The following is a 16,322-nucleotide window of genomic DNA, read 5'->3' as shown; positions in this document are numbered from 1 at the left end:
GAGTTAATTTTATAAGAAACAGAAAGGAATCAAAGATTGTCTCATTCAGAATCAATCAATCAGTTACAAGTATTTATTAGATACCTACTATGTTCCAGACACTGGGGAGAAAAGTAGTAGGTTTTGTCTGGCCGTGCAGAGGTGCAAATACTGGAAAAAGGAAGGAGGGAAGCTTTAATTAGTTACTCAGTCACCAAGCATTTATTAAGCATATTCTATGGGCCAGGCATTGTGTTAAGTGCTAAAAATATAAAGAGAAGCAAAAAGACAGTCATAGAGCTGGGCCTTTACAAAGGACTGACCTTCTGTTTTTCAAGGTGACCATAGGCAAGTAGAAAAAGGACAGCAGGGATAGATAGAAAATGGATTTTTCTCTTTGCTTTTAAACCAGAAGAAAGCAAATTACTTTAAAATGTTGGATGAAACAAAGCATATGAGATACAGCAGTTGCAATGAGAGGTGTTCCACGTGCCCCAATGCCCTTTGGTATTGCAAGGGGCACAGCTGTAGAAAGCCAGCACTATGACTTTGGATGCTCAGTATCCTGAATTTGTTAGATCTAGGCCCTTCTATCAAATCAAAGCCAAATTCTTTGGAATCTCTATTTCTCATCACAAACAGCCAGGTTAATTTATTCAGTCTGTAGAGCTGACTGCTAATTTTTGGGGTTTTTTGGCCATGAAAGAGGAAATTATCAGCTTCATGAGTTCAAAGTTTCCTTAACTCTTGCAGGATATGATACTATGATTATCCAAAATAATTAATTCCTCCTCCATTTTAAGATGAAGCTTAAAAGTAAATCTGATTTTCACTGAAGTTAGCTTTTTTTTTGCCCTGTGAATTTTTGTAATTAAGAAGAAAATTCCCAAGTAAATGAGCAGCAGAGATAAGAAATTCAATTTTCTTCACATTCTATCAAAATCTACAAGTTTTGCATCTCACTGATGTAGAAATATTTTTGACATCTTGACTTCATTCAAAGAGTATGAATATGAAAGTGAATCTTACACAAAACTCCAAAACACTGGGATAAAACATGAAAAATTTGGTCAGCTGCCCAGAAACTTTATAGATGGGATGTCAACTGTGGGCAAGTCGGTAATTGTGTAGATGGATGATTGATGGAAGTTTTTTATATTTCATTTATGTATTTTGGAGTCCTACAGGCAAGGTCTATGAATTTGTTCATTATCTTTAAGAAATTAATATCAGAGAAATCAAACATGAGACAGTGGAAAGAGCATAGGATGGAGAACAGAGCAGCAAATAGAAATTTTTGCCCCTGAAGCAAGTCTTAAAGACTATTTAAGAGGCAAATGAGATACCTTCAGGTGAGGGGAGATGAGATGACACTTAGTGATAACCAGGCAGGGAGACAGACTCCAGGATACTAGCATTAGGTTGCACTTGCAAAGGATATAGTGAGGGGAGGCATAGGAAGAAGCTCAGACTAACTCACAATCTGACAGCTTCTTGTATTAACTAAGCATTATGCCTAATTAAGTGCTAAATTCTGTTTCCACACCTGAAGAATTCACCTGCTGTCTTTAGCCTCTAAATAATGTGCCCTGAGTCAAAGTTGCCATGTCCTAATTAGGAGGACTCAGGAGACCTGGGTTTTAGTCCCATCTCTGCTACTATCTGTGTGATCTTGGGAAAACCATACATCCTCTTTGGACCTCAAGTGCTTTATCTGTTTAATAAAAGAAGGTTGGATAATGATATTATGTTATATGTTGGTTTATTACCAAAGTTTGGACAGGTTAGTTAATTTCATTAAACCCTACCTTGGATGTATTTTAGCTGGAGCCAATACCTGATGCTTAGGACTTGACTGAAGGGGTCGGGGAAGAAATTTGTCACTATAGATAATTTGCACAGTGGACGGTATTAATATACTACACTTATCTCATGGTTGAAGCTGTTTTTGAAGAATTGTGCTTCTCTCACTGGGCTGAATAAACTCTAAGGACCCTTCCATAAACTAAAATTCTGTGATTTGAAGTCAGCAAAGGTTGATGTATTATCCTTGATTTGAATCCCATTATACTCTTTCATTAATATAAAAGCCTGGGACTGATATAAAATGTTAAGAAATCCTAAATGAAAATCATACTGTTAAAAATGAAAAAAAAAAGAATTCAGTTGATAAAGAAGTCTAGTGATCCAGAAAGTTAAAAAAACTTTTGTGGAAGATCAGCATAATGTATTATGCCAATAAATTGCTTTACCATTTTGCATTCTCTTTGCTTGAAAAAAAATACCAATCATAATTTTCAAGGTTGAGTTTACCTGCAAGCTCTTGTCATTATGAGCGATGGTTCTCATTTTAGACTGAATTTTACTTTCACTTAAAACCAAATATTGCTTATAACTGTGACATCCTCATAGAAGTAGGGGGGGGGGCAAGTTTCCTGAACAGAGAGCTGAAATTATTGTATTATAGCTCCTAAAGTTTTTATAAATACCTTGTGAATTCTGTGTGACTTTTAAGTTTCATTTTCTACTGCTTTTGAAATTTGTTATCACACTTTTCAATACATGGCACAGTAGATAGGACACTGGACTTGGTGTCTGGAAGTCTTGGATTTAAACTCTGTTTTGAATACTTACTGGCTTTGTTAACTTGGGAAAGTCACTGCTTCAGTTTCCTTATCTAGAGAATAAGGGGGTTGTATACAATAGCCTTCAAGTCAGCTGTAAGTCTAAGATCCTACATATATGAATGAATGAATAAACTAATTTTTAAAAAAAATGTTTGTGAAGGGCTTACTATATGCAAAATACTTTTCTAAGTGCTGGGGATACAAATAGAAAAGCAGAGACAGTACTTATTTTTAAGGAGATCACAGTGTAATGGAAAAGACTCCTTTGGGAGATTTCTGCTGCAAATTAGATGGAAAGGTCCCATGGTAATTTGATGTCAAGAATTTTCTCTTCTGGATTTTCAGTATCTGTGGTTGCTGAAGTAGTAGGGGCTTCAATGTCTTTTAGAAGAAGTTTCCAGGTCTTCTCTCTACTAATGGCCACTCTCTCAGGCCAATGGCCACAGGGGGTAGGCTGGATGTAGAATTGACTGGGGTTCCAGAGTTCTTGGCCTTACCTTCCTGTGGGTAAATACTTCAAAGATGTGAGATTTCATTGCTGGGGGTACTCCCTCCTCCAATTCTGATTTTGATTTTTCTTTGCTTTAGTTGAAGGTGATTCACTGTGGCCAAAAATATTAATCACTTGGTGGCTAACCTTCTAGTGATGAGCATTCCTCAATTTAGCTAGGCTAGTATTTTGACTAGCCTTGAATCTATCAGAATCAAAAGCTGTCACTAGACCTAGCTTAGGAAGGGACTTCTCCTAAACTTGGGCTCTTCTAGGATAATTGTTGAGAACTCAGGGATCCAACATGGCTTAAAGGATCATTGGAATAGGACTAGGGAAAAATCGAGTTGTTTATTTTTCTGAATGCATCTTTTCTCTGATAAAGGTACTTATGGTTGAATCTAAAGGTTGGTAAAGACATTTTGAAAAAGAGTACAGGATAGAATGGCTTGGAGGGATTATGGATCATTAATTCAGAGCTGGAAGAAAATTCATTTATTCCAACCTCTCAATTTTACAGATGAGAAGACTAAAGCACTGAGAGGTTAAGTGATTTGTCAAGATTTCTGAGACAGAATTCAAACTAAGTTCTTGATGATTCCAGATTTAGTACTCTACCTCCTGTGTCGCCTAGCTCCCTAGGGTGCAAACTGTGGTATATAAAAACAAGAACAAAAGCAAAAACAAAAACCCCTTGAGATGTTTGAAATGGAAGGATTTCTCTATAAAGTTTTTCTCCTTAGATCTTTGTGGTGTGGACTAAATACTTGCTCCAGGCTTGAGTTAATTAGGTAGGATTTACTTTTCATTGAAGGAAATCTATTAATAAATCAACTAACTAAGTATTTATTAATATTATAACATACATTATAATAATATGTAATAGCAATAGCTAATCATTATATAGTTTTTTAAGTTTTGCAAAGATATTTACTCATATTTCACCTGATAATATTATTAAGAAGCAATGTACTGTGCTATATAGAAAGAAGGACTTGAAACCAGGAAAACAAGGGTTCAAGTTCTATTTCTGAAAAATGTTGGGTGTGTGACCATGGGAGAGTCACTGAAACTCTCAGGGAAGGAAGGAACAAACATTTATTGAACACTTACTCTGTGCCAGGCATTATATTAAGATTTGATTCTCACAACAACCTGGGAGGTAAGGGCTATTATTATTTTCATTTTACAGTTGAGGACATTGAGGCAGGCAGAGGTTAAAGTGACTTGTCTGGGGTCACATAAATAGTAAGTATCTGAACTCAGGTCTTCTTGAATCCAGGACCAGCGTCCTATCTACTGTATTAGCTAGCTGCCAGTACTCTAGGCAACACAAAGCTTTCTTAAATTATAGAAAGGGTGGAGACCTTCATTGTTTGCTATTCTAGTGAAAATCACAGGTTTAGTTCCTATTCCTCTTAAATAAACAAATAAACAAGCAAGCAAAAAGAAACTTTTCCTGCCCTGAGGAAGCTTACATTCTATAAGTCTTCTAGAAGGAGAATGCCACCATTCTTACACTAGTTGTCCTATCTCAGTCGGATCCAAGATGAATAGAGAGGTTTGGGATTTCTTTCATTTTGCTAAATGATGAAATATACGGATAACTAGGAACCTAATTACTGATATTTGACCATCTGGGATTAGGAATCTTACACAACAAGATGGAGAATGGCCTCACCTTAAAAATATTTATCTCCAAACTTTTGAAAAATTATTTTTTGTGATTAGTGTGAGCATTCACTTCTTTATTCTTTATTTGTTTGTTTGTTTGTTTTACTGTGCAAAGAATTTTTCCAAACAAGATCCTCTGGTTTGGCAGCCACTGAGTCAAGTTATTCCTTTACTTTTGATACTCCCTATAGTTATTTTAGTTTTATGTAGATAAATAATTCAGACTGGGGTATAATACTTGGGAATAAATAATACTATCATTTGGAAACACTTGTCTCATGGAAAAATGTTGGCAACTAGTTGGTGTGGTGGATAGAGTGCTTGACTTGGATTTAGGAAGATCTGATTTCAAGCCTCAGATACTTACTCTTGTAAGTGACCCTGGACAAGTAACTTAACCTCTGCCTACCTCAGTTTCTTCAATTGTAAAATGGGGATAATAATAGCACATACCTCCTAGGGCTGTTGTGACAATCAAATGAGATGATACTTGTAAAAAAACAGTTAGCACAGTGCCCTACACAGAGCAGATTCTTAATAAGTACTTATCCTTTTCATTTCCCTCTCTCTCCCTTGTACTTTCTTCCCCTCCAATTCTCTCCTCCCCCCCCCCCAACTAATAATTATTATGGAGGCCTGGTTTGTGTAAGATCTTTTTTAGTCTTCTTCTTTTTTTTTTTTTAATAGTAGTTTCCAAAATGTCGTATCAAACATTTGGACTTTGATTCTGTTTGCTTTTCACTTTTCCACTAATAAAATTTTGTATGCCTTTCTTCTTTTAGGATGCTACTTCTCTTCATGATGCTGGTCCTCTCCATCCTCTCTATAAGACTAAACAATTTCTTCCTGCTAAATCACTGTTGCATCCACAGAGCCTCTCATATACTGACTGTCTTTCCCCTGGACCTTTCAGTCATTTGTCCTCTATCTCTCTGGGTGATGGACATGTGAATTCCCCTACTTCATTCAGTTACAACAGATTGTATAATAAGGTGAGAATTCTCTACTGAAATAGACTGTGTTATAAATATTCTTGGTGTTATATTTCCAGGTACCTATAACTTAAATGGAAAGCAGTGTGGCATAGTCAATAGATGTCCAACTTTGGAGTTAGGAAGACCTAAGTGTAAGTCCATTCTGATACATGCTGTCTGTTTGACCCTGGGCAGGTAATATGTGTCCCTAGGCAACTCTCTATAAGCTAGAGGGGAGTGGATGGAGTTTACACATCAGGAGTTCTATATAATAGTGAAATTTCAAGTCTAAACCAATTCCCAGAATTCAATCTCCCACACAAAAACCCTTCAATATGGTAGAAAAGAACACATTGAGAATATTTAAATTCATTAAGAGCATTTTAAAGCATATTTTAGATCAACATTTCATTTTGTATTTTTCCCCCAATTGACAAGCATTTATTTTCTCTCACTCCTGCCCCACTCTCCCCTTCCACTGGAATAAGAAAAAGAAAAAAAAAGAACAATACCCTTGTAACAAATATGCATTGTTAAACAAAACAAATTCCCATATTGGTCATGCCCAAAAATATTTCTCTTATTCTGTATCTTCAGTCTATCATTGCCTGTCAGGAGGTGAGCAAAATGTATCATCATTAGTCCCCTAAAATCATGGTTGGTCATTGCATTGATCAGAATTCTGAAGTCTTTGAAAGTCATTTGCATTTATAATGTTGTTATTGTACATTCTCCCAGTAGTTCTGCTCAGTTCACTCTGCCTTAGTTCATACAAGTCTTCCAAGATTTCTCTGAAACTCTCTTTCACAATTTCTTATGGCTCAATAGTATTCTATATTCATATTCTATGTTCATATACCCATTACTCAATTGGTGGGTACTCCCTTAATTTCTAGTTCTTTGCCACTACATATAGAATTGCTGTAAATATTTTTGTTATATATGGGTTCCCTTCCTCTTTCATTGATCTCTTTTGGGTATAGGTCTAATGGTAGATCTTAGATTAATATTTGAAACAAAATATTTATTATTTATTACTTTTCCAAGGTAAAAAAAATAGCTCACATTATCCCCCAAGAAAAATTTCTAAAAACATATAATACTGGAGAGTTCAGCTGTCTTTAATACATAACTAAATTCTCTTTAAAAAGCTTCTTTAAATAATAATGCATTGACAAAGAGGTACTTGTAATTTCAGTTGATGGCTATATTAAAAAAATAAAAGTTTAAAAAAATCTCACTCAAATGCATGTAGAAGATGAATTAACATTAATTTCTCTCCTTATGTGCATATATTTCTTACCATTAGCAGTAACATTATTTTGAAAATGAGTAAGTACTTAGTACTTAACGAGAAAATGAGAAAAACATGATGGAGGCAAGGAAAACAGATGCAGAATCATTTGTATTAAGTTCCGGAAAGAAGACAGAAATGGCTTATTCCTTTAGTATCATCCCTGTTCCCTTGACCCTGTTTGGGGCTCTATGCAGATCTTATCCTGGTTTTGGGCACAATGGAAAAAATGCTGGATTTAGAGTCTGAGTACTAGGTTAAAAACATTGCTCTGCCACTTTCTAGTTGTGTGATCTTAGGTAAGTAATTTGACCCTCTGAGCTTCAGTTTCCTCATCTATAAAATGAGGTATTTGGACTAGATGAACTCCAAAGTCCCATCCATTGATGAATCTATAGTACTTAATGGAATGCCTTGGAAAAGAGTCACTGGGCCACTGTGGATAATTCATACCATTATCAGAAACAGGAGTACTACACTTGATATAGTGGATGCATACCCCAAAAGTTTTATATACATTAATTTTCATAAACTCACCCATGTTTTATATATCATTATAAATCTGGCTATTTACAGGAAACATGATGAATCTTTTTGTAATAAAACATAATTAATCATTTATTTATCCTATAAAATCTGATCTTTTTACATCAGCTAAGGGCCCTGTCCCTTTGGGGAAAATGAAAGTTTGACCATAGTAGTATAGCAGGAGACACTGAATTAATATGTACAAGTATAACTAATTATCTCTTAAGCAAGTGGAATGCCCTTATAATTAACAAAGTCTGTAAGCTTTGCCGAGATCATCTAAAGCAGTGGTATCAAATAGAAACATGGGCCTCCAAACTGTGCGTAAGGATTCTTGTTAGGAAACAACAAATTAACATTATCTGTGTTTTCTTGTGTTTTCATTTATTTTGTTAAATATTTACCAATTACATTTTAATGTAGTTCAGGATGTACTTGAGGATGTTGTGGATAGCATGTTGGAAAACTTTGTTCTAAAGCTTAGGCATGGCAAATTTTTCCAGGAAACCTTGATTTTAAAAAAATTAATAAAAATATCTTTGAAATTCAGATTTGATATTCCACAGTTATGATTAAGTCCATTTAATTATTAATGCTTGATATTAATGCTAACTTCTTTTGACCCCCATTTCTATATTTTGGAAATTTTGATACTTTTCTAATAATAGTTCACATTTGTGTAGATTTTAAGGTTTACGAAGTATTTTCCTCAGAATAACCCCACAAGGCAAATGGTTCACGTATTGTTATTCTCATTTTACAAACCAGGAAATGGGGGCTCTTAGACAGCTAAGTGGTTTACCCAGGATCACACTCATGATCTAGTACATGTCTAAGACACAAATTGAGCTCAGGTCTTCTTGACTCCCTATTCCAACACTTTAGCCTTTTTACCACGTGCCTGATCATAACTTTTTGTAAATTTTGATTATGCATTCCTTTGATGTTTAAGTAGTGTTTTCAGGAACTGTTCAGAGGAGACTGTCAACATGTTGTCCATGTGCTAATTATTTTTCCAGGCTGTATTAAATGATTAGATGTGAGTTATCTGTGTATTGGAGGATTGGGTATCATCAGAAATGGTTTAGTATTTCCTGTGCTTTTTTAGTATCTGGTGCTTACTGATGTTGAATAGGGAGTTATTCCTATACTCAAAAAAAAAATATGATCAAAGTCAGTTCCCTCGTTGCTGTGAATGAAAATATCACAACAGAAGACCTTACCATTTCATCTTTATGGCCTGTATTTAATTAGATTTCTTTATTTCCAGAAAAGTAGAAATGTCTCTTTTTGGTTAAACCCTGCTTAAATGCTGTTTGATCTTTATATATATTACCTACTCCTGGTTATAAGAATTAAGGCATACATATAAATATAGACTGCATGAGGGTAAACCATTTTTGAGTGAAATTACTCTCTTCTCAGTTTAGATTTCATTTTAGGATTCTCCCTCTAATGCCCTAAAGTCTCTTCCTTCTTTGTCTTTTTCCATACCTGACTAATCCTGACCTCTTGGTTATTCTACTGTCTGTTTTTTCTCAGTATTCCTCAGTGCATTGCTCTGCTTATTTGGTCCACTATAAATCCATGTCATCTAACTCTAAGAGGACCCTCAAGCATTTCTCATCAATCCTTATGATTCATCTCTTGTTAGTTCCTTAGTATAATCCATCCAGTAGCTATTCCTCAAAACCCATCTCTCTCCCTTCTATCATTCTGAGAAGAGCCTCACTTCCTACTTTACTAAGAAGATAGACTCCTTCATCTTTCTTCTTTGTCACTTAGAAAAAAAAACAACAAACCTCTGCCCTCTCTACTTCTCAAATTTCTATCCAGTCTGACAAGAAGAGAACAGTTTTATTTTCCATCTTGTATGCAGCATGTTGGTTATTGAGGTAGGAGGGCAAGAATGCTCTAGCCAGAGAGCTTTTGAAAGATCCTGGCCTGATAATGGAGTGCTGATCAAAAGAAGGGAAGAAGTGGGCCTGGCCACTACTGGTTAGTGCAAAAAACACTTAAGAGTCTATATGCCAAAGGTAAGGCAAACTGAGATAACTATGTCGAGTTTAATACTCAAATACCTGCCCAGTAACAAATGACTTCAGTCTTAACCCCAGACCTCACGTTTCATTAGCCTTTCATCAGACCTTGGTATGATCCTCAGTATTTACTCAGTTTTTGATGCACATACTACTTCTAGCCTTTGTCCATTTCTGTTTTATACCTTGTCTTACCTTGGTATTTTGTCCTACGAGAATTATTGTACTACATCTATCTGTTTAGGGACTTCTCAGTGGTCTATGCCTCCTCACTTTCATAAGTGGGAGAGTTCAGTCAACACCATGGACAATACTCACTTTTGGTCCTTACTCTCCATTAGTGGGTTGGGAGGAATGATTTAACTTGTTTCTTTCAAATCCATTCCTTACTACATCCATTCTGACCTTGTTCCTGCTATGATCAGCTTTCTTTCTAATATGTTTAGTTTCTCCTTTCCTCATAACACAAGTGTTCCTTAGCCTCTTTTGTGTCCATTGGCAGTCCAGTGAAAACTATGGATCCTTTCTCCTAATAATGTAGATTCCCTTCTCTTAACAATGTTTTTAAATTCATCAAATAAAAATATACAAGCTCATGAAGAAAACTAATTAAATTGAAATACAATTATCTATCTGTCTTCTATCTATCTATCTATCTATCTATCTATCTATCTATCTATCTATCTATCTAAAAGTACATAAACCTGGTTAAGAACCAGGTCTAGAGACTTTTCGCTGAAAAGACCATATATAGGCCTTTCCCATATTGATTAAAACAAAACAAAACAAAACAAAACAAAACAACTTTCATTCGACTTTGATGTCTCCTCTAGCAAGTGCATTATTTCTTTCCTTGCTTTATGAATGAATTCAATTTAATTGGACAAACGTTTATTGAATATCTACTAAGTGCCAGGCACTGAAATTAATGTTCTATACCCATAACCTCCATTTACTCAGTACCCATTTGCTCTATTGCCCCTGAAGTCCTGCTTTCACTTCCTCTACTCCCTGAAACTGAACTCTCAAAATCATTGACTTTCTAGCCACCATATTCTGTTTTATTGTCAGTACCTGTTCTTGTCTGTTTTGTAGAATTTTAAATTGTTTATATAGGTTATCTTATTTAAATGCTTGTTGAATTAAATTTAGAATTAAAGTGTGACATCAAGAAATCCCTTTATTTTATTATGGGAAACTGAGTCTCATAGAGACTTAGTGGCTAGCTCAAGGTCACACAGAGTCATTTGGAGGGCCTGGTCTCAAGATCAGCTTTTTTGACTACAAGTCTAGTTTGCTTTTCACAATGTAAAGGTTTTCCCCTATTTTCGCGTTTTGATCCCAATGCTGTTAGCTTCAAGAGTGATAGAATACAATTACTAGAGTTGATATAAAGTTTGAGACCCAAGGCTTTTATTTTTCGAGGACTCAATTCTTTTAGAAAGATTACTATTTATATGTACCCTATGAAAGGGTCTCACATGAGACCCAACCTAGTTTCTGGGCCCTTAGGTAAGAAAAAAAACCCAAAACAAAACAACAGCTGTATGGTATATGGAACACATTAATAGTCAATGCAGCTCTTTCCATATCTATCTTTCTCCTCTATTTCCTTTGTTCCACTTCTTCCATATCTCCCATAGTGCTTATCCTTATTAAATGTGCCTTACTACCTCCCATCCTGCTAAGGCTAGTCAGTGTCTTGAGTACTGACCCTTAATACGCTCATATTACAGAGTGTTACTCCTCCTCCTTCTACTTCTCCTCCTCCTCCTCCTCCTTTACCCCTGCTCCTTTTCCTCATCCTCCTCATCTTCCTTTTTCAACCACTGCTACTACTACTATTACGACTACTACTACTACTACTACTACTACTACTACTACTTACTACAGTGCCAGGCCTAGAGTCAGAAAGACCTGACACTTAATAGCTGTGTGGCTGGGGCCATATCACTTCCCTGTTTGCCTCAGTTTCCTCATCTTTAAATATAACAAATATAAATAAATATAATAATAATATACATTAACAATATACTAAATATAAATATAATAATAGTACCTACCTCCCAGAGTTGTTGTAAGGATCTAATGAGATAACCTTTGTATATTTATAAAGTGCTTATCACAGTGCCTGGCACATAGTAAGCACTAAATAAATGTCAGCTACTGTTACTACTACCACTACTAATTATCATTCTCTCCCTTCCCTTCTCATAAGACTGCTACTTATTTGACAGATTCAAAGGAATTTTACCTCAACTCTGTCTGTCTCTGTCTCTTTGTCTCTTTCTGTCTGTCTGTATGTCTCTCTCTCTTTCTGTGTGTGTATGTATGCCTGTCTGTCTGTCTGCCTGTCTGTCTCTCTGCTTATCTCTGTCTCTTATCTCCCTCTCTCCTTTCCTCTTCTCTCTCTGTCACTCTCTCTCTTCATTCTATAGCCTTGTAATAGTTCAGAAGATACAGAATTTGCTATATGGCTGGTTCAAACACAGTAGATAAAGAAAAAGAAAACTCATTGTTACTGACCTGCTGGATGAGACAGTTTTGTTTTTTTTTAATTTACCAGGTAGGGAATTATGGTGTTTTCTCAGCAAAGACAGAGCTTAGAAGCTTTTTCCCTGAACTCTGTAAAGAGAGGGCTATTGGCAAAACAGAGGGGAAATGTTCCAAGTCCCGGTTTTCACATTCACATGGTCAGCCACTGTTCAGAAAGGACATACTGTATTTTCAGCTTGAATTTTGTGAAAAGTAGAATTATCACTGGGACTTGGTTTGTGGCCAATGATTTTTAAACGGTTTTTTTTTTCAATCTCTCTAACCTCTGACAAATGATCCTTTTCCTATTTATGTATAAAGCACCATGCTAGGACCTGGGGACACAAAGAGGATTCAAGTATAGACTCTTCCTACTGAGAGTTTACAATCTATAAGGGCGGATTAGACACATACATAGATCAATTAAATACAGAGAAAGAGGGTTAATAAGTACGTAAGACAGATAGCACCCAAATACTTTGGGAACTGATAGAAAGGAGAGTGTGATGCTGATTTCTCTTTCTAAATTTCTCTTTTCCTACTGCAACCAATTCTTTTTATCCATATGTTGCCATCAGAGGCATTAAATCCTATTGCTTACTTCGTATACAATAATTATTCTTGGCACATCTCACCTTTGCTCATTTGAGTATTTGCATTGTTTGCTTTTGGTTCAACACAGGAACCCTTGCAGAGAATCCCTTCTACTTCTGCTTTCCATTCATCCTATGAATTCTACTGCTATGATCGCTCTACACTCCCTCTTCTTATTCCTGGGGATATCACAGCTATTTCCAAAGAACCTAGAGATTTTGGAGGCAGAATGTTGTAGCGGAGAAAATCTCTGCTGTTTTTTTCAGTTGTTAGAGCTGAGATTTTCACCAGTTATTTCTTTAATGACATATTCTAGAATATTGCTAAGATTTAAAGTCAAGACCATTTTTGTAAAGTTTAGAGACTACTCTCCTCCCCCTTTTGAAAATCAGGGCATTTGCCCTTCTTCAAACCTGCAGTATTTTCCCTATTCTACACAATCTTTTGCAGATCAATGACAATGGATTAGCCATCACATCAAGCAGTTCTCTCAGTAATAATAATAATAATAATAGACATTTACATAGTTCTCTAAGATTTCCAAAGTGTTTTCAAATAAGTCATTTAAATTAAGTCATTTAAGGTGAGATTAGTATTATAAGCATTATCATCCCCATTTTTCAGATGAGGAAACAGGTTGAGAAAGATTGAATGACTTATTGGGGGTTCATACTAGAGTCACAGCTAGTAAATGTCTGATGCAGCATTCAGATTTGGGTCTTCCTACTTCCTATTACATCACATTGCCTCTCAAAGGTATTAGTTCATCTGGGCCAGGCCATTTGAATTTATCAAGGGCAACTGAGTGTTCTGTTATTATAACCTTTTGTATATTGGATAGCAACTTCCTATTAGCAATTTTTATGTTGTTCTTTCCAATCCAAAGAACTTTCTTCTTGGCAGAGTGAATAGAATAGAAATGAATAGAAAACCTCTGCCTTTTTCAAGTGGCTAGTTATTATTATCCCAGTTCCACTCTGAACAGTGATCTTCTTTTCCTAGATCTTTTCTTCTCCTCTTTCCTCTAAAATTATTTTTTTCCTATTATTCTTAGCTGTCCTTCTTAGTTTTGATTCATCAGGAACTTTAGCATTCTTAACATTCTGTAAGACATTATTTTGTATTTATTCTGTTACCTGCCCTTGTTTCCATTGTCTTGCACTTCTTTTTAACATTTAAGTTCATTGGTGAGTTTCTTGTGCATACTCATCAATCTCTTTGGAGACAAGTTTCCTTTTTAATCATCATTTATTTTCTTATTAGACCATTAGATTGTTATATCCGAGAGTTTCTTAGTCTTTCTTTGAATTCCTTTCTAGGATTTGTCCATATAATCTTCCTTATCCCTTTTCTGAGCTTTTTGAGATCTCTTTTCACCAAAATCTAGGATGCATGCCAGACCATAGCTAGCTCTACTTTCCACCATCATAAATTCCAAGATGGATTTTTCACTTCCTTTAGATTCCCAAAGACAACTGTTCCTGATTAAACTCTGATTAGAAACATCAAGAGAGTCATAAAACATATGTATTTTTGCCAAAGCTGTTTTGCGCCATCACAAATGATGGCCAAGGATGAGTTCGAAATGGAAGAAAGATTCTATAAAAGTGATAAAGTCCTCTAACTGCTCTTGCTTATGGGAAACACGGTAGACAAATATTTGTATCAAGCCCTGGAACTTTGCATTATAACTCAGAAGACAGGCTGAAAAATGCCCATTGTTTAAACAGTGCAGTTGGATGTTCAACCAATACAACTGGCCTATATGTACATAAATCTTGGATACACTGCAAATGGCCGTGAAGGGGGGATGGAGAGGAGAGAATAGGGGGAAGAGAATAAGCATTTATGGTGGCAGAATGCATTGCCTTTCGGAAGTTATGCTGGGATTTTAATGACTCCACATTTCATTTTTTGTTGTTGTTTCCCAAATGACATCTAAGTGATACTAATTCACAAGGTCACCCCTCTTGGATCATGTACCTTTTCTCTGGAACTTGTTCTATTGCCAATGTCATTGTTCTCCATCCTTTCTTAGAATTCCTAAACTCTATTTCTATCTCTCAGATCACTAGAAAGCTTCACAAAATTGCCCAACTCTCTTCTTTTCAAAAACAACTCATGAAAATCAATGAAAAAAAAACTACAAAGGAAAAACAGAGCAGGAATATACCATAATTAAATTATGAATATTATATGACAATTATTGGAATCATTTAAATTTAAATCTTGATCAATGGTTTGATTAGGAGGAAAGAAAAATTGAAGAGACATTTTTTTTATCATGAAAGTTATAAGGTTTGCGCTTTACAACAAACTATGTTATTTCAAGGTCATGATTAATACATTCAATTTCATGTTTACTAAAATGTTTGGGGCCTATTTTATGCCTTTAGATTTTTAGATTCTTGAGTCAAGTACTTGGTCATTTTTTATTTTGTTAATTTTCCTCTTTCTTCTGTAAAATCTGTTGTAGCTACAATGTTGACAAATAATTATATGAACGTGTGGCAGTGTTCCCCTTTACATTCCCAAAATCTGCACTCACTGCAAACTCTGGTATGTTTTCCACAATGTTTGCTCTCCTATTAAGGGAGGACAGATTTGGTCATGGAGAACATCTTGCTCTTTTGCTTTCTATTCAATTCTCAAATTCCATTTTCTTAAAAATTTAGAAAACTTTAAAATTTTCTCTGAGAAATTCTTTCTTATTTGCTTTGATTTTTCTCCTTTTTCATGGTGGTGAAGACATTTCAAGAATTTCTGAGGTCAGTGCTAGGAAAATTAAAATGCAAAGAAGATCAGAGCTTGTAGGATCAGAAATTTAGAGCTGGAAGAAACCTTAGAAGGCCATGGAGTCTAAGCAGAGGTTACTTGAGGTCTTCCTAGCAGTCAATCAGTCGATAAACATTTAATAAGAGCCCTCTGAGTGCCAGGCACTATGCATACAAAGAAACACAGAAGACAATCCCTGTCTTCTGGGAGCTCACAATCTTCTCTGCAGATTGAATGTTTCTTATCCTAGTATTGATCTTGGCTCCAACCTGAAAGTGTGGTTGGCTTCACCTGGGAGTGGCGTCACTCAAGTAGTAGGTTGGGGTGATAGAAAAGGCTTTCTGGGCTTGTTCTGCTGCACAACAGACAGCTTGTTATGAACGTACAGTTGAACAGAGATACATTAATATGGAGCATGTATAGAACCTACACTCAATGTAGTAAAAGGATTCAACCATAAGGAGCAAAGGATTTATATAGATTTATATAAATATTTATGTCCTACACAGGTCAAGGGTAACTAAAGGGTTCATCTATTGCACTAGATGCAAATAGAATAAGCCTTTAAGGACATTTGATCTAGATGAAAATTTGACCACAAAGGATTTTCATATTAATCACTTAACATTAAACAGCAGCAGCAGCAACACCACATGGCTTTTCATCTTTCTAATACTAAAGCAGCTATTCTTAACTTGATGTCAATCTTCCCCACCCCAAACTCCCGTCAGAGACATCCTCTCCTCTTTGGAGCAACTCCAGTTACTTAAGAAGGTGGTTGTTGTTGTTATTTGTCCTTCATTCTCAAAGAAG

At 35.6% G+C, this 16,322-nt stretch overlaps 1 protein-coding gene across 11 annotated transcripts in view; it reads left to right on the top strand.

The window, feature by feature from the left end:
• MLIP (muscular LMNA interacting protein) overlaps nt 1–16,322 on the top strand; it is a 416,101-nt gene that overhangs the window by 313,875 nt on the left and 85,904 nt on the right. For 6 of the 11 annotated variants that reach the window (XM_078155318.1, XM_078155317.1, XM_078155312.1 and 3 more), the window contains one exon: nt 5,553–5,762. The exons of 2 other annotated variants lie outside the window; for them this stretch is intronic. In XM_078155318.1, coding sequence (XP_078011444.1) covers nt 5,553–5,762 — 210 coding nt within the window. Of the gene's footprint in view, nt 1–5,552; nt 5,763–16,322 lie in introns of those variants that run through there. 3 more of the 11 variants (XR_013487007.1, XR_013487006.1, XM_078155316.1) reach the window with 3 other exon arrangements.

This window comes from Phascolarctos cinereus, unplaced genomic scaffold (genome assembly GCF_003287225.1).
Source record: "Phascolarctos cinereus isolate Bilbo 61053 unplaced genomic scaffold, phaCin_HiC Scaffold_5;HRSCAF=322, whole genome shotgun sequence".
NCBI classification, from domain to species: Eukaryota; Metazoa; Chordata; class Mammalia; order Diprotodontia; family Phascolarctidae; genus Phascolarctos; species Phascolarctos cinereus.
Note: the sequence above shows the minus strand (reverse complement) of the source record. Positions and strands in the feature narration are given on the sequence as shown.